The sequence below is a fragment of the Molothrus ater genome, chromosome 13 (assembly GCF_012460135.2).
Source record: "Molothrus ater isolate BHLD 08-10-18 breed brown headed cowbird chromosome 13, BPBGC_Mater_1.1, whole genome shotgun sequence".
Classification (NCBI taxonomy): Eukaryota; Metazoa; Chordata; class Aves; order Passeriformes; family Icteridae; genus Molothrus; species Molothrus ater.
In genome coordinates this window covers 2,179,781-2,204,604 of record NC_050490.2, presented here as the reverse complement: position 1 = coordinate 2,204,604, position 24,824 = coordinate 2,179,781, and the positions used below count along the sequence as shown (strand labels likewise).

The 24,824-nt window shown below is 54.4% G+C and overlaps 1 protein-coding gene across 6 annotated transcripts; it reads left to right on the top strand.

The window, feature by feature from the left end:
- The first annotated feature begins 1,108 nt into the window (after positions 1 to 1,108).
- CPEB1 (cytoplasmic polyadenylation element binding protein 1) lies at positions 1,109 to 24,758 on the top strand. Of its 6 annotated transcripts, none has more exons than XM_036389886.2 (11): positions 1,109 to 1,279; positions 1,597 to 1,785; positions 16,138 to 16,352; positions 17,814 to 18,063; positions 18,306 to 18,419; positions 18,533 to 18,637; positions 19,437 to 19,573; positions 20,555 to 20,753; positions 22,206 to 22,300; positions 22,512 to 22,592; positions 23,289 to 24,758. In XM_036389886.2, exons 2-11 carry the CDS (start codon positions 1,632 to 1,634, stop codon positions 23,397 to 23,399), a joined length of 1,461 nt encoding a protein of 486 aa, XP_036245779.1. In that variant the 5' UTR covers positions 1,109 to 1,279; positions 1,597 to 1,631; the 3' UTR covers positions 23,400 to 24,758. The 6 variants fall into 6 exon arrangements, with proteins under 6 accessions (XP_036245779.1, XP_036245781.1, XP_036245780.1 ...); XM_036389888.2 differs by having other exon boundaries at positions 1,109 to 1,332; positions 18,533 to 18,586; XM_036389887.2 differs by having other exon boundaries at positions 1,109 to 1,332; positions 18,533 to 18,622.
- Positions 24,759 to 24,824: the final 66 nt, after the last annotated feature.

The following is a 24,824-nucleotide window of genomic DNA, read 5'->3' as shown; positions in this document are numbered from 1 at the left end:
CTGAATTGGCACTACAGCTTGTACTAGTACTACTAGGAGTAGGAAACACCCTGGTGGATTCTATCCTGGTGGAGTGCTGTGGAGGAGGCTGCAGCTGGGAGGAGGGAAGGTGACATGTTGCCAGCAGGTGATGGTTTTAAATGCTCTGATTCTTCCTGTGGTGCCTCAGTCCCCTCCCTGGGGTCTGGGTGTGCTGGTGCTCCCAAACTACCATGGTGTGGAGCAAGGGTCCTGCCTCTGGCAGCAGTGGCCTGTGTCACAGGTAGGCTACCCAGCTGCCACCAGCCTTTGCCTGGGCATCCAAGTGGCATGGGACATGGAAAAGGAGGCCAGGAACGCTGCCGGGATGGCTGGGACTGCACGTGAGGGATAATGTGACAGACTGGAGCGACTGCAGCGCCTGCGGAAGAGCCGGGAGCGGTGTGTGGAGTGAGGTGTACATCTGATGGCACAGTGGGAGGCTGTGGGGGCAGGGGGAGGAGGAGGAGACAGCTGCTGCTGCTTGGGAGTTGGCTTATAAATGCCCTCTGACTCAGATTTCGGGTAGCACAGCTGAGCATCTTGTGGTTTCACCAGCCCCCAGATCCCTGCGTTAAACTGGAATTCTCAGACTATGAACCTGCTGCGTTTCCTTAGGCTGTTGGCACGGGCTTAAACCAAGGCGAGAATCTGCATCTCCAGTACTGTAGGCTTGTGAACACCCTGCAAGGGAGGGGAGGGATGGGAAAGGGGGGACCAGGCGGGCGAAAGGTAAACAGGCCATGAAAAACTCCTGATGTGAAATGGGTCTGCTTGGTCCTCTTCCTCCTGTACCAGTGGGATGTGCCCGCTTGGGCTGGAGCAGGGATGATGGGCTGCTCTCCGGGTAGTGGGGGTTGAAGGTTATCCTTGTTACTCAGGGGTAAACAATGCCGAGTCAGTGAGGCACAGTGGCCAGGCTCAACCAAACAGATTATGCCAGCAGAATTGCGAAGCTTTGCATCGGCTCTGAATTGGAGCCAGCAGTTGGAAGCTGGCCAGGACTAAAGTGTTTTTGGGTTTTGTGGGTGGAGGGAGGCGGGGACAGGAGAGCTGGGTAGCACTAAAACTAACTGTGCTCTGTCGCTGCTGCTCTCGTCGTTGCTGGGGGGATTGCTGCCTCCAGCCTGGTGTCTGCTGTGCCGACGAGCCCTGCTTTGTGCTGCCTGCCTCCCCTGATTTACTGGAACTGCTCCTCTTTCCTCCTGCTACCGTCTTGTCTGTCAGGGGAAATCTTCTCCTTTCTTCTTACCTTTATTTTGTAAGAGCTGATGCAGTTCTCTTGCATGGCAGAGTGACGTCACTGTCAGCACAGTAAGCATCAGCAGCCTGGTCACATGCTGACCCAGTCAGTAATGCAGACGGGATAGGAAGGTGGAGGGGCCGAGGGGGGTGGGGGGCTGGATTCTGGACATATGGTAGCCCTCCCTTTTGGGGTGCAACTGCTGGTTGCAGGAGCTGTGGCTTCAGAGCGACACGAGACCTGGCTTGGGGCTTAATGCTTTGGAAAACTCCTGCTTTAAAAAGAAAAAAGCAGCCCTGAACTCTCAAGCTTCTGTTTGTTCTCCATCCGAGCAGACATCCAGGACTCTGAAGAAGCAGTGGCAAGCAGGATGCTCTTCCCTACGTCCACGCAAGAGTCTTCCCGTGGCCTCCCAGACACCAACGATCTGTGCCTTGGCCTGCAGTCTCTCAACCTGACAGGGTGGGACAGACCCTGGAGCACCCAGGACTCTGACACTGCAGCACAAACCAGCACACAGTCCGGTGAGTCTGCTGACACATGCAGCAACAGTTGTTGGATTGTGTGTGTGTTTTTGGCTGGTTTCGAGCTAACGTGGAGCGATGTGCTTGTGTAACAGGGCGCTGGCGGCGGCTAATGGGGGCTTCTCAAGCCGTGCTGCTTGTGTAATGTGACAGCTGAGTTGGGGAGGCTGTGGCTGCCTGTGCCACAGCCCCCTCTGCTCTGCTGTCAGCTCACTGCAGATGAGAAGTGCCCGGGGTTGTTTTGCTCAGAGCTGTAACGCTGCTGGAGGAATAACCTCACCAGGAGAGGAGAAATCCTCTTGCTGTGTTTGGAAGGAGTGGGTGGGGGGTGTGGTGTCAGGAGGCTGAACACGCTGGGTAGGAGTGAGGCTGAACTTCTCTCCAGCAGCCTGAGGAAATCCCTGGTGGCAGGGAGCTCTGCAGGTGGGGAGGGGTGTGCTTGCAGAGGGTCCCCCCTGTGCCCAATTGCCAAAGTCCCGGCAGCCTCACTTGCCCAACTCTGCTGTGGGGTGTGGTACAGCCAGCACCCAACAACTTCAGCCAGGTTGGGGCTGGGTGGGAGACTTGGAGGGATCCTTCTCCACTCCCACACTCAACTAGAAATAGCGGGCTGTGCCTGGCAGTGGGCTGCAGGAGATGCAGTGGAATGGCTTCTTGTTTTAACTCTTCTGGTCCAGCGCAAACCTACGTGATGGGCAGGGTGTGGGCTTGCAGCCACGCGCTGCTGGCTGGTGTGCCCTTCCCCCTTGATCCTCTCCCGTCTGCTTTTGCAGCTGGGATCGGCTGGGGGATTCCAGGCATGCTGGGTGCCCACCCTGGAGTGATGTGGGGTCCAGTTAACTGTTTGAGACACCGGCCTTCCCTGTAAAATCCCAGGAGGAAGGAGTGCTGCATGCACAAACTTAATGCATCCTGTCAGCCTGGTGTTGGAGCAGAGGGGTAAAACAGGGGAGAGTTCACTTGCTAGCCTTTGAGGCATGTAAAAACCAGTTTCACAAACAGTGTGTTCATTTAAGTATCAGTCTGTGGAAAGATCTAGTGCTTTGGCAGAGTTTGTACAAGTACAGCCTGGTTGCTACAGAAACTCATCCCTTTATAGCAGCATGCTGCTGCTGCTTTGTTAAAAGGGGAGTGCATCGCTGCGCAGACTTGGGTGACACGGAGGCCCCAGGCGTGGAGCTGGTGCTGACAGGAGTACAGATAGCTTCTTGGGTGGGGGAGCTGGGCAGTGGGGCTTGCCTGTGTAGATGTTTGGAGGGGCAAGGGGGTGCTGTCCTGAGCATAGGAAGAGCTTCTGGGACACAGCCCTGAGTTGCTGCATGAGTTGTAAAAGAGCAAAAAAAAGTACTAGTGGGGTAGTAGAGTTTGAACAGCTCAATCTGCACAGCTCATTTGAGTTTCTGCATTTAATTTCCACAAGACTTGGCATGTGGGGCCTGGCATGGGCACTTGAGGTCTGCCTGCAGCCCAGCTGTGGTAGCTTTATTAAGCTTTGCTCTGCTCCAGTGAGCAAACCTCCACATGGTCCTGTGGGCTTCCCCTAATGAACCAGGGAATACCACACACTCCTGCCTGTACTTTCATTGCCAGCTGAGACCTCGAAGGAGGAAGGAGAAACAAGTTGTTAGTGTGCAGTGGGCCAGCCAGGTGCCTCAGAGCTCTGCTCTGCTCCCCTTCTGGCTGTTGGCAGACTGGAGCCCTGCTGTTCCCTGTGTCACAGGGTCTTTAATGGATGAAGAGCACTTGGAGCAGGTGACATCCCCTGGAGTCACCCTGCTGCTCGCAGCCCTGGCGCTGGGCTCGGCGCACAGCGCGCTGCGGAACGGGGCTGTCACACACGGGGCAGCCGCTCGGTGCGGATGTCCCGGCTCCACCTGCTCCTCTGGAGCCATCTCCAGAGCTCTCTTGGCCAGCTTCCTGCCAGCCTGCCTTGGCAGAGGCGTGGGTGTCTCCGCAGTGCTCCGGCAGGCAGGCGAGCAGTGCTGGCACGAGCCCGGGGCGGGCTCTGCGCCTCGGAGCTTGGGTGGTGGGGCTGCCATGGCCATGCTGCTGGTGGGAATTTACTGCTGAGGGGGTGGAAGGGCTGCTGGTTTCAGGAGAGAGATTGAGTTGGAGAGGATTTGAAGGTGCTCTGGTGACCTCTCTGCTCACAGAGGGTGTATCTGGTGTCAGGTGCCCCCACTAACTGCAGTGCTTTGTGCTGGAGCTCCTGCCTGCCGCAGAGGCCTGGATAGAGCTGTGGAAAGGATCTTGCCTCAAGTACAGTGCTGGGCTCTGATGATCTGTGCCCACCGGGTGGTTGTGACAAGTGTGGTAACAGCTGGTGGAAGATGGCACCCAGTGCTGTCTGAAGAGGCCTATTTCTTCACTTCTGACTCCTGGTATTCCCATTAGTGCACAGAGAGGGAGTTGGTGGGGTATAAGACCTGCCCAAGTGCAGCTGTACTGCTTGTACAGAGCAGCCTCTGGCCTTCAGTGGCTGTGCAAAGGGTCCAGTGCCCTGTGGCTGGCAGTGTTGTGATCCTGAGACAGTGTTCTCCTTCTCACTCCCACGCTCCCTTTGCAGGCGAGCAGCAGCTGGGCCAGGAGTGCTTCACGGTCTGGGCTGCTGTTACTCTGCTGCTCTGAGAGCTGTGGGGATGGTACATGCTGGCTGGGGAGGTGAAAGGCTGGTCCTGTGCACAGCTTTGTATTGCTTTAGCCACCCACCCTCCCATCTCTGTGGGGCCTTAGGCCTTCCTCAGGGCCCTGGAGGAGTGGCAGTGGAGCTCCTTGGGAGCAGAGGGCTTGTAGTTCAGAAGCGTTTTCTGAAAGGTTGTGGAACACTCTGGGTGACAGAAAAGTGTCCCGTGTCTGAAAGCTCTGTGGGTCTGAGGAGCTGGCAGATGCTGGTGCTTCCAGGTGGCCTGTCCATGCAGTGATGGGAAGAGGGAGGATATGGAGAGGATGTTGCTGTGTCTGAGTGCTGCTGAGGCCTGGCAGGGCTGGGGTCTCCATGGGGGTGTCCTGCAGGCAGGTGAGGCTGCGGCAGTGCTGGCATGGGGGAGGGCTGGCACTGCCAAGCAAACTGTTGTGCTGCTGGCACCCAAGCGCTTGGAAGGTTCCAGCAGTGACTCAGCTGTGCGGACCCACGGAGAGGTGGCTGGAAGGGTGGAAATGCAACAAAATAGTGAACAATCAGGCTAAAAATATTGCTGATGTGGTCCCCTGCAGTGCTGTGCCTGAGTACTGATGAGCTGGGACCTCTTCTCCTCTGTCTGGTCCCTGCCAGCACGGAGCTTCCTCAGCTTGGGAGGGACCTTTGGCTGCAAAGCCTTCTGGTGTCACCTTGTGCTCCCAGGGCGTTGTCACCACACAGCTTGGTGCAGTAGGAGCACATGCCAGCTGATTGGAGGCTGGAGAACAGCGGGGCTGCTTCTTATGCCCCAGTCCTGCTGACATCCCCTGTTCCCAAAGGGCTGCTGAGCCCCTTGCGCCCAGACAGGGTTATTTGTGAGGAGCTTTCTTTCTGCACCAGGCCTGTAATGCACAGAGGGCGTGAGCTGAGCTCTGGGGAGCGTGCCAGAGGCACTGCTGGTGCCTGGAGAGGCTCTCTGGAGGCAGTGGCTGCTGCAGGCTCGAGCTGCTGGCACTTCCTGGCTGTAGGATTGAACTGCTGTCTCACAGCCGGCAAAGCGTCTCAAACCCTCTGCTGCCACTAGATCTGTCAGGCTGGAAATACTTCAGCAAGTCCCAGCAACCTGCTCTGTGACCTGGGGAGGGACTTGTGCAGGAAGCTGGCCTTTAACACTTGCAGTCCTGCCATTCTGTGTTTCTTGAGGCCGTGTTTCCCTGTCTTTAGCCTCTGAGTAGGCAGGAAGGTGTGCTGGGATCTCTGAGTTCAGAGGCAAGGAGGGGTTAAGAGGCAGCAAGGTGGGACTGCCCTTGATGATATCCTTTACCTTCACTGCCCTGTTTCTCAAGGGGTGCAGGCAAATGGGGTCTTGATCCAGTTTTTGCCTGGAGAGCAGCAGTGCACAGCAGATCCGTGTGCAGATTTTGGGTCTCCCTGCCTGGCTTTCAGCCTGCGTGCCAGCTGCTCGGTCTGGCTGGTCTGTCCTGCCCTACATTGGGAGCTGTCCCTATGTGGGACAGCAGACTTGCCCACAGGGAAATCATCCTAAAACCAGTCTGTTAACACTAAGTCTGCAGTGCTAACCTCGGAGTGTTTTTAGCAGGATCAGGTCCTCTGGAGAGGATGTTGGGTGCTCAAGGTAAGGTCTTCCTGCTGGCAGCTGATGGAGCACCTTGCTGCATCTGCCTCTCTGCTTGTTGTGTGACCCTAAAGCTGCTGGTGCAGCAACAGACTTGAGCTTTTCCTTGGATTTGCTCTTGAGACTGCAGCTCCAGCCTCATCTGTGCCCTCTGCGGGGTGGCTGCTGCTGTCTCATTCTCCAGCCTGCACGGTTGCAGCTCCCGTCGCTCTGGTTCTGGGGAAACGGCCCATGGTAGGAAAATGCTGCTGAATCTTTCCAGCCCTTGGCTCTTCTGCTTCCCAGAGCACAGCAGCTCATTTTTGCAATAAGCTTGCTTATCTGTAGTTGCTTAAACTCTGCCAGGCTGGAGCTGCGGGCAGTCTGTTGTGTGTTGCCTGGCAGATAGCAAGGCCTCAGAGCACCAATCTCTCTGAAGTCTTCAAGGCAAAGCCCCATCTGAAAGATGAAAGAAAAGACCTGTTGCACAGGAAGAACAGTTGTTGTCATGGACTCCTTGCCTTTCTTCTTGATAACAGCAGGAGGGATTCATAAGCTGCTCCCCGAGGTCAGGCTGTTTTCAGAGTGTCCTCAAATGCTGTGTGTGGTGGAGGGCACCTGAGCCCCCCAGGGGAGAGTTGCTGCTCAGCCTGGGGTGGCTGTTTATGAATACAGCACGGCAATAACTGGCTTTCCTCAAGCTGCTGGTTTGAGTGGTTGGGTGCAGAGCTTGGGGCAGAGGATTTGGGTCTCCAGTTCTCCATCTGTTTAATTTGCTGCTTGGCTAACCCATGCCAAGCTCCATAGAGCTCTCCTTTGTGCATGTCCAGGTCTCTCCCTGCTGTTTTTCCTGCTGTCTTTTGGACAAGTGGCTTCAGCTGACCTAGGTGTGTCCTCAGCTCTGTGTATTCCAGCTTGGCTGTGTGTAAATCCTTCTCCTTATGCTAGAGGAAGATGGCAGAGGTGCATCCTGATGGAGAGCTCAGGACAACGCTAGGCTGGCATCAGAATATCCAAGGAGGATTTTTCCTGCTCTGTAATGAAAGGGGTGAGGGGGGAGAGCACTTCACCTGGGTGATACTTACTTCCATCTAAGCCCAAGTATGCCTAGGAAACTCAGTGAAATGTTTCTTTGTCTTGCTGGGATGAGGAGGGAAGGGCAACTCCTGCTGACCCTGGACCAGTGCTTGGTTCAGGAAAATAGGTATCCAGAGTTTTGGTGGTGGTCCTGAATTACATGTTCTTCGTATGGTTTGTTCCCATGAAAGGAGGAACAGACTTTCCCGGCAGCCTGGCTCTTTGGGAGCAGCTTGCTGGTGTTCAGAGTGTAGTAATGGAAGCAGAGATGTGGTGTTGCTTTCTGTGTGAAGGTTGTGGATGAAAACAGTGTAAAGGCACAAAGCTGGGAGCTGGTTTGGCTCACTGGGTCTCCTGCTCGGTGCTGGTATTCCAGGAATACCTGAGACAGCCTTACTAGGAGCTCGTCCCATGCCATCCTAGTGCTTGTAGCACTCTTCTAAGGACTTACTTGATGTGGGTACTTAATGGGCACTTGTTTCTTGAATGTGTTTCCATAAGAGCTGCTCATGCTCAGTGGTCTGATTCCTCAGTGCTTGGCTCCAGCCACCCGTGCTGGGGAGTGGGAAGCACTTAAAAGCTGCACACTGCTCATGTGGCAGCAGTATTTGATCCTTAACAGAATAAAATATGTATCAAATAAGTAAAAGAAGTATCAAACCTGAGCTTGCAATTGGTTTCTAAAGGAAGTTGCTCTCAGTCCAACTCTTAAAGCTTCCATTTGAGCAGCTTCTCCTAAAACAGATTTATTTTTATCTGCGCTGATGCTGTAAAACAGAAGATGCAAATAGAGGAGTAACTGGAACAGGAACCCAACCAGCATCTCTGCTTGTATCCAGCCAGACCTGAAGTGGGTCAGGGCAGCTCCAGTCCTATGCTGGAGGCAGCTTGTGTGGGAGCAGGCATGTACCACCCAAAACCTCCCCTTGGCTTCTGCCAGGGAGGGGTGTTTGATTGTGGCCTCTGGAGCAGCCCTGTGGCACTGTTCAGTGGTGATTTGGAGAACATTTCTCTTGGCTCACTCTGGAATCGAGCCTTAAAAGGCACATTCCCTTCCAGGGAGAGCATTGGAGCTGCTGTTTGGTGGCTCTGAACTGCCCCAGGCAATTCATGGCTTAGTCTTTGCTGTGATTGATATGGAGGTAGCAGCAGGGAGAGTGGTTTAGTGTGTGCAAGCCCCGGCCTGGAGTAGGATTCATCCCCAAAATTGCATCAGTCAAATGAGAGAAGAGGTTTTCCTCCAGCCCTTGCACTGCTGCATGTCTAAGCAGTGGATGTGAGGGTTCCTTGCTGGGCAGAACTGGCTCAAAAGGCTGTGCTGCAGCTCCATCAGGAGCATGGGAGCTTTCTAGAAGAGATCTTGAATGTGTCTTTGACTCAGTGCCTTTACTGCAAACTCTACAGCATGTGCTGACATGAGTGTTTCCACATGGAGCTGAGTAGGGAACAGCTCTTGGACGTGCTCTCCCAGTGTGTGTGCCTGTAGCAGAGGCTGTGGGCCCTCTGCAGTGCTCTTGGCAGGCTGGGGCTTTTAGGGCAGCTCCAGGTGGAAGGTTGAGGTTATCCAGTCCAGCTCCTGCTCAGAGCAGGGTAGGAAAGCTGCTGGAGGGTGGCAGAAATCATGTAGCCCAAGGGGGCTCCAGAAATGAGTTCTGCCTCTGTTCCCACAAAAACAATCTCTTAAGTGGGTACCTCCCCTGAGCTGGCTCGGGAATGATCCCCTTCCAAAGGATGCTGCAGTCCCTGAGCTGTCACTGCACAGAGGCTGAGTGGTGCTGCTGTAGGGCTGTGGCTCTGGGCAAGGCATCTCCAGCCAGGGTTGCACCTTCTGTCCCCATCTGCAGGCTCAGTGCCCTGTGCCTGGTCCCTTAGGTGATGGCAAAACAGCTGAATCACAGGTGCTGTCTGTGCTGCTGCCAGCACAGAGGCTGCTCTCGGGCACAGCACCCGGTGCCACACATGTGAGATGGCCATGGGGACATCCCTCCTTGCCCCTCTGCCTGGTTTTCTCCCCAGGAGTGTGGAGGGGAGGGTGAGACAAACTCCCCAGCTGTGATGCTAAGGGGTGCAGATTTCTGGAAGGTACCTGGGAGCCTGCATCACTGGTGGGGTTTGGGAGTGCCAGTCTGGCAGTGGCTTTATGCCAGCTGAAGGCCTCAGTGAGGCTTGTGTGCCATTTCCCAAGGAAAATTGAGTTTGGGACTTAAGTCTGTCTCTTTTTTTCAGTTGTTTTTCCTTCACTGCAGCCTGCAGAGGGGTCTGGCCAGCACCTTGCCCCCTTCCAGAGAGTCCCCCTTCTCAAGGTGTATCCTGGCCTTGACACCCCCCCAAACTGTGATGCAGCTGAGGATGAGTCACTCACCCTTGTTATCATGTCAGGTAACACACACAGCACAGTTTGCACCCTAGATGTTGCAGCAGATAATTGAGAGGAGTTTGGTACTTAAATATAGAAGTGTTTGTTCTTGAGGCTTGCAAAGCTGAAGCTTGTTGTGCAGAATTTGACCTGAATATGTTGGCTTTTAAATCTCTCTGGGACTGATACATGTTAAAACCTGCTGTATTTCAGTGTTCTGATCTTTTTAAAGACAACTGTGGTTATGGCAGCCTGCTTAGTGAATGCAATTACCTGGGCACTTGTAATCCTGAATTGCATTTTAGCTGTCTTTTCTGATTTTTATATTTACCTTGGGCAGCTGTTTTCTCTTCCTAGAAACATGCAGGAGTAGATTCCCTGCCTCAGGAAGCTGTGAGCCTTGTTGTCAGCCAGGCCCTGCTCTCAGTGCCAGCAGAGGACCAGTGCTCTCAGATGTTAATGCAATAATCTTCTACTTGTTCCCAGTTATGCTGCTGTTTCCATTTTTCAGGGCAAGTGACTTACCATGTTGGTGTCAGAACCAAGAATAGACCTCAGGTGTCCTGACTCTAATTCTGTGGTTCAGCTGTGGGATCATGCTGCCTTTTTTTATTCCCCTGCCCCCTTCTTAGCAAACCAGAAATAGCTGCCAGTATATCTTCAGTTTTTCTTTGCCCCAAATGAGAATCTGTGAGGGCAGAGGTTCCTCTTTTGTAGTTCAGGAAAAAATTGGCTGTGCTGTAGGTCCTACTTAGATGGTGTTTGCTGCTGCTTTGATTACACCTGCAGTTCTGGGAGCTGCTTTTCTCCAGAGCTGGTAGTTGCTCAAGATTACTGGGGCTTCTGTGGTGCTACAGTTTGGAGAGGACAGTGTGCCTTGGACTTTGCATGGCTCCTCTAAGAGCAGCACTGTTTTTTCAGTGGAGCAATGGGAATGTAATGAAAGTTGAAGGAATTGAGCTGGGCACATCCTCTGGATGTATCCAGTGTGCTGCTCAGGCTCTAAGGACACAGTTCCTCCACCTCTGGGCCTTATCCCATGGCTGCTCCACTTAAGAGGAAGAAATTCTTGTGCCACTGCTCTGCTGCAGCTTTTCCTTGGCTTTTTTGTGCCCCTGTGAGAATTTGGTAAAGAGGGAGAATCCAGTGTCTGCCTTCCCTGTGCCAAGCAAAGCCTGTCCCTGTCCTGTGTGCTCCAGCCCCACATCTGCCACTGCAGCTGCTGCTGGCCACGTTTCACTCAGTGTTCCTGTGCAGGCTCCTTGCAGGCAGCTCCAGCTCCCACAGCTGCAGGTGAGAAGTGCTGAAATTTAGGATTAGACTCAAGTGTTGGTCACCCCTTCCCTGCCATGAGCTTTGAGCTGTTTGGTGCTGGTGTGTGTGAGGGCAAGCTGCTCGCCCTGGCAGCTTGTCTGGCTGTGTCACTGCTGAACCACAGCTGTAGGAGCTGGTTGAGGTGCCCATTTGCTTTTCAGACATGCAAATGTTTCTCTTGCCACGGAGTTTCTCAGTGTCTGTAGGAGGTGCTGCTTTTTGGCTGACTAAAACATTCAGCTTGCTCCCACCCCACCAGGGCAGAGCTTGGCTGGGTGGTAAAATCTGCAGACAAGCTGTTTTTCTGGAATTGCAGCAGGCTATTGTTTAGGACATTAGCTTTTTTTTTTTTTTTTTAACTTTACAGGCTTATTTGATGCATGACAAAAGAAAGTGCACTGTATTCAGTCTCCAGGGCCTCAGTCACACTGCTTCTCTCCTCTGCTGCCCTGCCCCAAATGTGTATATGGTGCTGCAGCCTCTGGGCATGGCAGGTGTCACCAAAACATGGCTCTTCCTCCTGGTAGAGAGCATTCCTGTTCTGTGGGGAGATCCAGGCAGAAAGGTGGACTTGCAGCCTGTGTAGTAGTTGGTGGGTGCAGGGGGAGGTGTTAACAGCCTTGCCATCCTTCTTGTGCTGAGTAATCTCTGAGCAGATAAACTCCTGAAGATGGCAATGTCCGTCTTGCTGGAGGTGCCAGGCTGCAGAGGTGGCCTAGCTCAAGCCTTGTCAGACAAGTCCTGGACTCTTCAAAGTAGGCTTTCTCAGCCCTGCAGTGAGTTTCTAAAGGCTGGAACACCTCTCCAGACCATTACTTCTGAAAGTGTGTGTGCTCCTCTGGCCCTGGGGCTGTGTGCAGCTGCCTGTGCTCAGTCTGTGGGTGCCAGACCCAGCTGGCAGCTCAGGGACTGGGCCTGGCACACTGCTCCTGCAGCAGGAGGTCCTTGGCCCACTCTCCATGTGTCTCCAGGGCCCTGTGGCAAGTGTTGTTCTCAGCCATGAGGGAGCTCCCACTGATGTTCTGAGTGTGGAGAAAGAACTTGAGTGCAAGGACCTGGGCAGCTGCTGGATAAGAGAGATTTTTGTTCTGGGCTAGACTCAGTTTCTGGATCATTTGATTAAACTGATGCACCAAGGAGTGAAGAGTGGCAGCACTGATCTTTTATGCTGGTGGCTGGGTGGTGTCCCACAGAGCTAAGCTTGAAGCATTTTGTTCAAAGGGCACTGTGGAGGTGGCTGAGGTTCTGGTCAGCTCTGTCCATCAGGCATAAACTCAGGGGATGCTCCATGTGAAATGTCTGGATGTGGCGCTTGGTGCTCTGGTCTAGCTGGCAAAGTGGTGATTAGTCAAAGGTTAAACTCTATATTGGAGGTCTTTTTCAACCTTAAATGATCCTGTTGCTCTTAAGGTGTTATCCAAGGCAATAAACTGTCATTTGTCATCAGCATAGTGGTTATTTTCCCAGAGCCCTTCTTTCCCTGAGCTGCCACCACCAGCAATCCTTGGGGCTCATCTTTATATTCATGTCTTACAGAATGGGCATGGGCAGAGCTGCTGGGAAGGTCTACATATCAAATGGCTGCAAATTACAGTGTACAGAGAAGAACTGTGTGCTCCAAGGTCCTGGGCAGGTGCTTAAATTGCATGTCTTAACTGGTGGATGGAACAGTAAAAGCTGTTCTTAGTGCTTGGATTAGACATCTTGCTGTTGGGACACTTCCCAAAGTGTGCTCTGAATTGCAGCTTGTGCTGGTGGAGTGATCTGTGTGTTAGTGTAAACTCACATTCAATGGGGTAGTTCAGTGGTTGGTAGTGGGATTTAAAGGATAATTTGGGGTGGTCTGCAGGTAGAGATGACCTCAGGAGTTGAAACCAGCACTGTGGGCTCATTGCTTGTTTCTGTCAGGTGCGTGGCTCAGGTATGATGGGTCTGAGAGTCTTGAGTGTGCTCCCCTGGGCTTCCTTAGGGCCCCTGGGTTGATGCAGGAATAATGGTGTCTCCAAACAGCAGTTACTAGGGAAAGCTCAGCTAAGGAAGAGAAGGAGCAGTTTGAAAAACGCTCCTTCTCCAGGGAGTGGCCTGTGTGGCCAGGACCTGGCAGTGCCCTGTGGTGTCAGGGCTGTTCCACAGAGCCCAGAGGTGCCCGTGCTGGGCTGGCACACCCAGAGATGGAGCAGAGCTGCCTGTGTCAGGCATTGGAGCTGCAGCAGTGAGTCAAAAGTCAGTGCCAGTCAGTGCCCAGATTCTATTAAAAGTTCCTTTTCTGCTGTCCCCTGCAGAGGAGCATTGCTGTGTGCTCCCTTGCTGCATTGAGCAAAGGCAGGAGAAGTTCCAAGAAGCTCTTGGTGTGTGAGTGGTGAATGGGAATCACATTGACCCCTGAGTTAAAGTTTCCCCTCTAGGTGTGAAAAATACTTCTTTGCACTCATGTTCTTTCTTGCCCTGAGTAGTTCCATGATACTTGCTTTTTCACTTTGGGACTTTAAGGGATGCTCTTAACTCCAGGAATTGCTGATGCATCTTGCATGTGTGTTGGGAATGATTTTTCCTTACATGAGCCATCTGCTTGGATGGGAAAACAAGGCCAACTCCCCAGGAAGAAGCGTGGCCCCAGTGCCTTGAAGGCTTTTTTTAGGTGGGCAGCCTCTGTTGGGCTCTTGTGCCCCATTCCTCAGGAGGGGTTTGGTGGGTTGAAGCAGGGAGTTGGGTCAGGATCCCTTTGGGATAGTGCTGAGGAATAAGATCTGGGTGTCTCATGCAGGGCTTTGCTAGGCTACCTGCACAGCTTGGCATCAGGGCCCACAGCCTGGTGACTGAGCAGGGGTAAAAGAGGAAATGATGAGTTTGACTCACGGCTTTTCCTCCCAATGTCCCTGTGAGGGTCTGTGGGTACCAGGTGAAGCTGAGTCAGGCCCACTGGGGTGATGTGGGGTCTCCCACGAGCTCAGTTTGTCCTGCAGAATGTGTAATCAAGTGCTGCCAGTGCAGAGCTGTCAAAGCTGCTGGACTGGATGGAATCCATCCGTGTTAACAGCAGGATGTCAGCACTTCCAGGACATGAGGTTAGGATTGGGGCAGTTGAAGCTGGCAGGGTTTTGTGTGGTGGTAAATGCCCAGACAGTAGATCCTTTTAAAGGCCAGTAATCCTGCCACTTCAGTGTGCTTATGCTGGCCTTACTGGTTTTGTAGCTCCTGCAAGAGCTGAGAAATCATGGGAGAGATGAGGATGTGGTGGCAGAATTGAGGATGTCGTAAATAGGACAGAGCAGCTGGACCCTGTAATGCCACTGGGAGCTCTTGATGAGCCCCAAAGCCTTGCTGTTGCATCCTAAATAGAGTTCTGGTTCCACATCTTTGCTAACCAGGAGATACAGGGTAAGGCAGCATTATCTGGTAGCAGCCTGCTTGGCATGAGCTGCTCCAGGTCTCTGGAATGCTGTGCAGCTGGGGTCAGCACGGGGCTGCAGCGTTCCAAACCCACGGCCCTCGCTGGCTGGGCAAGGAGGAGGGTGTCAGCGCGGGAGCATTTGCTGGCAGCAAGGCTTGGGCTGTGGGATCAGCTGCTTTGCTTTGCCTCTTGTGCTGTTTAGTGACTAATCAGATTTTGGAGCCTGTCGGACAGATTCAGCTGTCTCCCCAGAACAATACGCCGGCTGTATTTTTAAACACATCACGTGGCTTCAGAGAAGTCAGCAGAGCAGCAAGTGCAGCTTGCCGGGGCTGGGAGATGCTGTGCCCTGCTCGGAGCTGTGACTAGGAGGGAGCATCTCCTTCCCAGCTGTGTCACATTCCCTCGGTCCCAGGGCTGCTGCTGCCCAGGTAAGGACTGCCAGGCTGGCTGGTATTTTCCTGTGGCTGCAGGGCTGGGTGTGAACACAGGTGCTGCCTGTCCAGGAGAGCAAGGGGCAGGAGGTCCCTTTCTCAGTGTGGTCAGAGGTGAGTTCCTAGTCCTGTGATGTAGCCAGAATAGGGGACTCTTGCAGGGATAAGGCTCTGCAAATGTGGGAAGATGAGTGACTGTTGCTGAGGTCTCTGCCTTGAGTTGAGGGAGATACTTCAAGGAGCCACCTGTACCTGTGTACTGTTGGGGCGGTGAGGTTTTTCCCCAAGTGTGGGGCTGGAGATGCCAGCTTCACAGCAGGTGTGCCACTGGATAATGCAGCTTGGGGTAGGGACATCCCAGCGTGTTGCCTCAGTGGTGCTCAGCAGCTCTCCCTGGCGCTGGCACTGCGCTCTCCTGGTGTCTGACCACAGCGTGCTCGAGCACCGTGGTGTTGTCACTCTCCTGGTTTGGCTGGTGGTTGGGATTGTTAATCCTCATCTGCGTGGGGGCTGCTGAAAATCTAGGTTAAAACCTCATGGTTCAGCTTGCTGAGATCAGGTGGGGCTTGGAGGATCTCGTGTGGATCCCAAATTTGCTTTGCTGAAAACTGAAAGCTTCAGGGCAAGCTGCCTTGTTTTGCAGCCTGTGAATAATTAAAACCATTTCTGAATGCTTTGCTCTTTTCACTTGGTTCTGGTACGCATTCAGCTTGCTGAGACTTGCTCTTTTTGAATAGGCTGCTTGGTGGTGTGCCCCTGTGGGATCCCTGCCCTACATTCCCTCGCCTTGTGGGTGGCAGCTGCCCCCACATCACTGACCAGGATGTGACTTTGTGACCTTTGCATGGCCTGGTCCTCTGCTCAGAAGCAGCTCTCTTTGTAGGGAGGCATTTTCCTGGATTCTCCTCAGTGGGAGGAAAACCTGCAGTGTGAGGGAAGCAGTCTGACACATCCTTGTCTGCAGGCTCTGGGGCAGAGGCCTGACCAGACAGACTTGCTGTGAACACACACCAGGGACAGCGAAGCCTCTCTGTCAGCAGCCCAGGCTGGCACCTTCCTGGCTGCCCACAGCCAGCTCCTGGCAGGGATGCTGGGAGCAGTGTCCCACCTCTGAGCATGGAAATTCCTGCTGGTGGGCCAAGTGTGCCTGCCACTGGTGTGTGCGCCCATCCCTGGGGAGCTGTGCCCCGAGCCCCAGCTTGTTCCAGGACAAGTGGCAGGGAATGGCTTGGACTGGGCAGAGGGCCTTGTCCCAGAGCACTTCTGAGGTCTGTAATCTGGGATGTGGGATCTCTGAACTTCTCCCACATGAAGTGGGTTCTCCTGGCCAATCTCTCTCACAACCCACCTTCATGTTTGTCAGCCACACCAGGCTGCTGTGGGTTCTGTGCAGCACCATGGCCCAACTGAGGGCAAACACCCAGAGGTGCCACCTCCCAGACATGACATTTGTGGGCTGACAGGAGCCCGGTGGCCTCCTGGGCCACAGGAGGAAAGAGCAGTGTTGTGCTGCAGCCCTGACAGACTGTGTGTCCCTCTCTGTTGCAGTTCTCAGCATGCTGAGTAACCCTCTTGGGAACGTCCTGGGGAAGCCCCCGCTGGGTTTTCTGCCTTTAGACCCCATTGGTTCAGACCTGCCAGAAAAGTTTTCCACACCGTCGCTGAGGAACTCCCGCTCCCTCCTGGACTCGCGCTCCAGCAGCCCCTCGGACTCGGACACCAGTGGGTTCAGCTCTGGTTCTGACCACCTCTCAGACTTGATTGTAAGTTTGGCTCCTGGGGCCTTGCTGTGTTTTTTGGGGAGCACAGAACAGCTGAGTGGAGCTGCCAGCCAGAGCCCTGCCTGCTCAGGAATGGGAGGGGATGCTGGGAGGAGCTGTTGTGCACACACTGGTACAGCCCAGGGATAGGGAGAAAGGCTGCTCATGCAGTCCTTCACCACAAGCCAGCAGTATCCTCGTATTTTTTTCTTCTAAGCTAATATTTTGGCTTTTTGGGTCTGTGCTTGCAGCCCTACTGGGTTACAGTAGCTCCCAGAGGGATCTTGAGTGCTTGAGCTGGTGTGAGGCAGGGTGGTGTCTGTGTCCTGATCCCAGCAGGGAGGTGGCTGATCCAGTCTGGACTTCTGAGGAGCTACTGTCCTTGCCTTTCATTGCTCTTCCCATTTGTCCATCTCAGGGTGGTTTCTTCTAGAGCAAACTGGGTCTGGCCTGCTCCCATTCCCTAAAGCACAGCTAAATTTGAAAGGCAGGGAGCAAGTGAGTGTCTGGCTGGCTGCTCCAGTCTGCTCTGATGGGTCTGTGGTTGGGTGCAAGTGGCAGCTCTGGGTGCCAGCAGGGCAGCCTGGCTCCAGCCAGCTCTGGGGTGCTGCTGCATGGCCTGGCCTTGGCATGGCAGGATAAAGCCAGGAGCTGCTCAGGCTCTGCTGTGGTGTTGCCATGGCCTTGACCCCTCTGTTGGGGTGGGTGTGAAGGACAGACCTGACTGGATGTGGGGTTGATTGTGCTGTGATGCACCCTGGAGGATCAGGATGTGCTGAGTGCCTGCAGCAGGCAGGCAGTGCTGGTGGCAGGTGGTGCAGGGCTCTGTGCTGGCCTTGTTTGTGAAGGGCAGGACTCTGAGCAGGGCCTGGCGTGGGCGGCTGCCGTGGCAGCGCAGGGACGGATCCGCAGCGCAGCTGGCACCGAGCTGTGCAGCATCCTGCCTCCCTGCTGTTCCATTAATCCAGCTTTCCCTCCTCCTGCCCTGGGAGGAGCTGTGGTGCATGGTGCTCACTCTCTGGTCAGGCAGCCCTGAGCTGGGCTGTGAGGATGAGATCCAGCTGGTGCCTGCAGAGTCCCTGAGCACGTCCAGCAAGCCCTGCCCACTGTGGGCACAGCACAGAGCCTGAGGCTGGTGCTCCCCAGGGCTGACACTGTTCTTGAGGCTGTATAGCCAGGGGTAGCTGTTGGCTTGGTGGTCTCTGAAGTGCCTCCTGCTTAATGATGCCTGCTGCTGATCATGGGCATGGGTTCAGTGGAGAATGGCCCAGGGCTTTCCTAGAGTGCCAGGATGAGTTGGGGTTGCTGCTTTCTTGCCTCTGCTGGGTCTCAGAGGATCTCAGGAGATTCCTGAGAGCTCCCTCTCCTGCCATGGGCAAGGGCAGGGCCCCAGTGTGATGCCTCACCACTGGCATTATGTGCTTTTACTCAGAGCTGGAATTCAACATGGCCTCTCTCTTGCAGTCAAGCCTTCGCATATCCCCTCCTCTGCCCTTCTTGCCTCTCAGTGGGGTGTCGAGAGACCCCTTGAAGATGGGAGTGGGATCCCAGCTGGATCAAGATCAAGCTGCCCTGGCTGCAGTAACTTCCTCCCCGGCCAGTGCATCGAAAAGATGGCCTGGAGCATCTGCGTGGCCTTCCTGGGATCTTCTGGACTCTCCGGAGGATCCCTTCAGTATTGAGAGAGAAGCCCGGCTTCATCGGCAGGCAGCAGGTGAGCTGGGAGGGGGCCAGGGGACAGCCCCACACTTGGGGGGCCTCTATGCACACACTGGCTGAGCAGAGTTCGCTCCAGGCCCAAGCCTGACTCTGGCTCTCAGAGTGTGCTGAGAGAACAGGGCAGCTGCCTGTGGCTGTGCAGCTCTGCTCAGCCTGTAGCTGGGGAAGATGGGGAGACCTGTGAGAGAGTGGGAAGGAAATGATCCTGTACTGAGTATTACTGGTGTTTTCTCCAAGCTGTGAACGAAGCAACCTGCACCTGGAGCGGGCAGCTGCCTCCCCGAAACTACAAGAACCCAGTCTACTCCTGCAAGGTGTTCCTGGGAGGAGTCCCATGGGACATTACAGAAGGTGAGCAGCCCTGGAAGGCAAGGCCCCACGCCAAGGCCTTGGGTGCTGATATTGGGAGGGTGCAGGATGGAGCTTTCTGTGGGAGACACTGACCTCTCTCCTTCTCTCTGTAGCTGGGCTGATCAACACTTTCCGTGTTTTTGGCTCCCTGAGTGTGGAGTGGCCTGGTAAGGATGGCAAACACCCACGCTGTCCTCCCAAAGGTAATATGCCTAAAGGTAATAGCGAACACGGTAGGGTTACTTTTTTCCCATGCTATGTTACAGCACGGATGCTGGGATGGTACAGCTGCATGCTGGTGACTGGTTGGTACAGAGCACCTGGGGTAATGTCCTGCCCTCACTTGGGTCTGCACCTGGGCTGTAGAGCACTGGCACCCCAAACCCAGCCTCCTCACCCATCCATAGCAGTGTGGGACAGAACTGTGGGCTGGGGGAGAACCCTCTCTGGTGTTTTGGGAGCTCTGTGTAGGGCTGTGGCTCTGGAACAGCTGCTGATCCCACTGCCAGCATGTGCAGCTGGGCTGGCATATTGTGTAAGCAGGAATTAGTTACAGGGTGGGAAGTGGCTGGTTTGGAGGCCCTGTAGTGCCTGATGGCCTCATTTGGTCACCAGAGCAGGGTGAGGTAGAGCACTGGCATCCATGGAAGAGACTTTATAACCCTGAACTATATTTGAGCCAGGCCATCCTAAATACATAGCAGGGTCTGTTTCTCTGCAGACTTCATTTTGGCCAGGCTGGTGTTGCCCACCTGGCATGTCCAGGTGTGGTTTGTGGGTGATGGACAGTGGCCCACGTGGCCCTGGGCATCCTGCCCCTCATGCTGAGCTTGGGTTTGGGCTCTTGAAGCTTGGCTTGTATACAAGAGGATAATATTGCTGGGAACAGCAAGAGCTACCACACAGATACTTCAGGTGGCACCCAGGAGTGATTTTTGAGGATGTCTGCAAACTGGGATGATCTGCTCCTCCTCCACCACAGCTGTAACAGCTGCTTCCTTCCCTCCCTTTCCAAAGGCTACGTCTACCTGGTGTTTGAGTCGGAGAAGTCGGTGCGTGCGCTGCTCCAGGCCTGCTCCCAGGACCTGCTAAGCCCCGATGGGCTTAGTGAGTATTACTTCAAGATGTCCAGCCGCAGGATGCGCTGCAAAGAGGTGAGCAGAGCTGGGAGAGCAGCCTGGTGTGGCAGCAGGGGATGCAGAGGGACTAGAGGAAAGGGAAGCAGGGCTGGAACAGCAGCTGAAGGCGTGCTGGCTTTGACTGCTCTGTGCCTGTGGTAGGGATGTGTCAGCTCAGTGTTTGTGTCCCTCACAACAGCTTGTGTCAAACCAACCTGGAGCTCCAGGCCTGGTGGCAGGCTCTGCCTTCAGGCTTCAGCTAGCTGGGACAGAGCATGGAAACAGGGATTTGACTGCTCTGTGCTGCTGCTTCCATCACACCTTTGCTTGCAGAAGCAGACTGGGACCCCTCAGGTGCTTTGTAAGGCCTCCTCTGCTTGCAGAACAAGTAACTCACCCTCAGCAGGCAGATATTTTGGATCCCAGGCTGCTCCTCAGTGTGGCCTTGGCTGGCTGACCTGTGTTTTGGGGGTGCTGGGGCTGTCAGAGGCTCCATTTGGGCTTATGGCAGAGGGTTTCCTCAGATCACGGTCAACTGCCTGAGTTCAGGGAGTTACAGGATGGAGATGCAGCTCTTAATCTAGACAGGCACAAACTAATTGTTCTCTAGACAGCTCTCCTGGTGTCTGTCAATTGGCAGAGCTTCCGTGCTTGGTGATTTAGTTCTGCCAGAAGCTTTTCCTCCAGGGCCCTCCATCAGCTGCAGAGCTGCAGATGGAGCTGGCAGTGGGTGACATTTCAGTGGCCCCCTCCAACACTGGGCTCCTGTGCTGGGAGGTACCTGACTGGGCCATAAATGCAGGTGGAGGGATGTGGGTTGTCCTCTGGCTGCCACCCCCAAGGAACTGCTGGCTTGGGTTCCAGTTTGGCCAGAAGCAGAGTTGGTTTTGTCCCTGTGTGGGTTCTCTGGAGGCATCTGGAGCTCCGGATGGATGTGGAGCCTGAGCAGCAATAGATAATAAATGATATTTACAGCTTGGGGCGAGGTCTGAGGCTCAGGGGTGCTGCTGGTTGCAGGTGCAGGTGATCCCCTGGGTGCTGGCCGACAGCAACTTCGTGCGCAGCCCCTCGCAGCGGCTGGACCCCAGCAAGACAGTGTTTGTGGGGGCCCTGCACGGCATGCTCAACGCGGAGGCCCTGGCAGCCGTCATGTACGACCTCTTCGGAGGGGTGGTCTATGCTGGCATCGACACCGACAAGCACAAGTACCCCATAGGTAAGTGAGGGCTCCCCTGGGATTGTGGTTGCCCCTGCTGTGCTCTGAGGAGGCTGCAGCGTGCCCTTGGCTTGTCCCTCTGTTGGAAGATTGCCCAGGTGCCAGGCTCGGGGAGCAGATGCTGTCCAACCTCTTCTGCAGTCTGTGCTTCTCATCTCCTGGCCCTGGGGAGGCAAGGCCAGCCTTGGGGAGGGCTGATAGAGCTGATGTGCTGGGGAATTGGAAGGTCCTGGATCATTCCAGAGCAGCCTGAAGTTTTGAGTATGCCTTTAGGCATTGCTGAAGGTTTCTCTGTCCTTGTTCAGTGCTGTTAGTGGATGTTGGATGCTGCTGTAGCTGCTTTTCCATTCCCAGGGCAGAGACAGCTGTAGGTCTTAACCCATTCTTGGGCTCTTGTCACCAGAGCTGAAATGCAGTGTGTCATGACGTGTGTATGTCCCTGGAGACCTCATGGGCCAGGGGACAGCACTGAGGAGGCTGGTCTGTTGGAAAAACCCCACAGCCTGTGTCTCAGGACCAGCTTTCCAGGCTCAGGCTGCAGCAAGTCACAGATTTGGAGAGACTGTGGATCTCCTGGTGTTGCCAGGCAGAGCTTGGTCGTGCAGAGCTGTCACTGCTTGGCCACTGTGCTTGGATAGTAGTCAGGCTTTTCTGGGCAAGGCTCGGGTTTAGGGCATGCATGTTGTGCTGCAAAGCCCCCTGCAGTGCCTTTAGGGGGACGGTCTCAAGGAGGATGGGAATGGCAGTATGAGACTTCAGGCAAATCCTCAGTGTGGCTGTGGATGAGGTGTCACAGAATCTCCCTGTGCTGGCCCTGTGAGATCCCAGTGTGTGACCCCCATCCTCCTGTGGTTCATGCAGAGCCCAGGTTGCTCCAAGTAGGCAAGATCATCTCCCAGCAGCTTGGTGGCACTTTCACCTTCAGAGCTGTCTTAAAGTCACAGCAATCAGAGCTCAGTTTTGGTAACTAAGCTGTGCCCTGGTTGGTTGTGCTGCTTGAGGGCATCTCCTGTAACCCCAAAGCCCTCCAGCCTGTGTCCTGTGCAATGCTTTGGGAGGGGAATGGATGGGTTTTGGGTGGCACTTTGTCCTGTGGTTGAGCTGTAGGGATCTGCCAGTGTCAGTCCTGAAACTTAATAGACCTTGGCTGGAAGCAAGTGGTGCTGGAATGCTGCTGACCAGCAATGAGGCTGCAGAACACAAGGCTCTGGGGTGAGGGGGGCTGGCAATAAAAGCTGCTGAGCTGTCTCAGCACTGGTGCATTTCAGGTGTAGCGTGAAGCACTCTGCTGATCCTGGCAATGTGGAGAAAGAGGCAGGAAGAGAGCCCTGGATACCATCTCCCTGTCAAAGCTGCTTCCCTGTCTGAGTGGCACCAGGGAGGGGGTGGTGCAGTGGTTCCCTCTTGATCTCTGCTGCTCCTCTCTAACCTTTGTGGTCTGGCTCCTTGCAGGGTCGGGCCGTGTCACCTTCAACAACCAGCGCAGTTACCTGAAGGCTGTGACTGCTGCATTTGTGGAGATCAAAACCACCAAGTTTACCAAGAAGGTGAGTGGGGCTGGTGGGGCAGCCCAGGGAGGGGTGTGCATGATGGGTGGTACTGCTGGGAGCACCAGTGTTCTGGAGCCTGCCCCATATTCCTGCTCAAGCAGTGGGAAGTGGGACTGCTGCTCTGCCAGCCCTAGGGGTGCTGCTGGGGGTGGATTTGAGGTACCAGGGAAAGGTGCTGCTCCATGCCCATTGCCTGGTTCTCCTGCAGGTTCAGATCGACCCATACCTGGAGGACTCCATGTGCCAAGTGTGCAATGCCCAGCCTGGCCCATTCTTCTGTAGAGACCAGGTAAGGCTAGTTCTCCTGCAGCCTGTGCTCAGGGTTTTTCTTGAGAAGGAGCAGGCCCTGCTGCTGGGTTTTGGGGATATATACACTGGTTCTTCCCCAGTGGGCAAGATGGGGCTCAGCTGGGAGGGTGACCTTGTTTTGGAGGAGGTGCAGCCCTCCTGGGGAGGGCAGTGCTGGTGCTTGCCAGGAGGCCCAGGGAGGCAATGTCCAGCTGGCTTTGAGCCATGGGTGCTGCAGTTTGCTGGTGCTGTGGCAGCGCTGGCACCTAGTGTGGGAGTGACTGGTGCCCCTGAGGGGAGGGGAGGCTGCTGCTCTGTGAGCCATGATGGGCTGGGGTTGGGGTGCGTGCCCCTGGGGCTGGCTGAGGCACGGCGAACTCTGGCTGCAGGCAGAGGAGCTTGGATGGGCTCTGGCAGCTTCCTGCAGAGCTGGAATGGGATATGAGCAGGGGGCAGGAATGCCACGGGAGTGATGGGAGCCCTGGCAGAGCCCAGCTACTGCCCCAGTGCCCAGTCCCTGACTTTCAAACCTATTCAAAAGATGGAAGCTGGGCACACCAGGCCCTCCACAGCATCGCTGGCATTCCCCTGTCCAACCCACGGATCCACCATGCTGATGGGGGCTGCAAAACCAGGCAGGGGGTGAAGGGGAGGAGTGGCTCTGCTGGTGTCACCCACCCCTGTGCTCTGCCCACAGATCTGCTTCAAGTACTTCTGCCGCTCGTGCTGGCACTGGCAGCACTCCATGGAGGTCCTGCGCCACCACCGCCCGCTGATGCGCAACCAGAAGAACCGGGACTCCAGCTAAGGGGCACCGGGCCCGGGGCTGGCACGGGCAGAGTCCTGGGAGAGCCTGCCACGAGGAGAGCGCAGCAGCGCCCGCCGGAGCCAGGCCCGGCTGGGAACGTTCTTCCTGAGGACTGATGGGGAAAAAACAAAAATCTTACATTCATGTTTGCACTTGCTGGTCTTTTTGTTTCTGCACTAATGCACAGTGAGTTTTGTTGGGGTTTGTTTGGGGGTGTTTTGAGGGGGGGAGTGCCCCTCAAGCCATTCTGCAGTTCCCAGACTTTGGTTCCTGGTTTGCTGACGAGAAGCAAAAATTGAAAACAAATAAACCCAACCAACCAAGGGCCATGTGTCGCGGGGGCGTCGCCGCAGGCGCCCCTGCCCTGGTTTTTTTATTTTTTAAAGGCGCTTTTTTACATTCCTTGCAATACTGGTGGAGAGAGCGCAGGTCTCATTGGTCATTGTTTTGCCGTTGCCATACAGTGCCTTTCCATTCATTTACCCCCACCTGGATGGTGTGACCTGGGTGTTCAGCTGGCGTTTTTTACTGTAACAACAAGGAGACTTTGCTCTTCATTTAAACCAAATCATATTTCATATTTTACGCTCGAGGGTTTTTACGAGTTCCTTTTTACACTCTTAAAAACAGTTTTTAAGTCGTTTGAAATGAGAGATTTTTTTCTTTTCCTGGCAGCTTTTAACATTATTGCAATTTGTGTCTGGGGGCTGATGGCAGGACGTTGTAAATCCAGGGGTTTGCAACGGGACAGGCCGGGCTTTTTTTTGTTTTTGGATTTGAAACTGGACGGGATGAGGATCTCTGAGCTGCTGTATATAGTTTTAAATAGTTTGTTGCACTTTTTTAAGTTGCACTTATGGGGGGTTGATAGAGGTTTTTAATCACACAAAGTCACAGGACTTACCTTTTCTTTTGTAACAAGCTAAAAAAGGGCTGCGTTTTGGTGGACGATGAAGGTTCCTGGGAGCCCTTTCTCTTAGAGGGGACAAGTAATTTTCCTTTCCTTCCCGAGATGTTTGGAGTATCAGTGCAGTCGACTGAAATGCTGCTGCTGGGATTTGAGACCTTAATTATGCTGATCATTATTATTTTGTTACTTTCCCCTCTATTGGAAGCTGTGTGCCAAAGAACCAGTGTCATAATTTCTCCCTCTTTACTATGATTATTTTTTTTTTCTTTCCTGCTGAGCTGATGTTGCATTGTTGCATATCCCAGCTGCTCTTTGTGGGGTTTTGTGAAGCTGTGTGTGAAGTCTCTACCTCATTGTAGTATATGCAGGCAAGACTGCACTCTCCTACAGACGTGTGGAGTAAGCTGTGGTGTAGTTTTTGGCACATAATAAACACGTTGCAGCAAAAAAAAAAAATATTTCTTGTGCCTTGTGTGCTTCATGGGAGATCTCTGCAGCTCACAGGCCGTGGTATC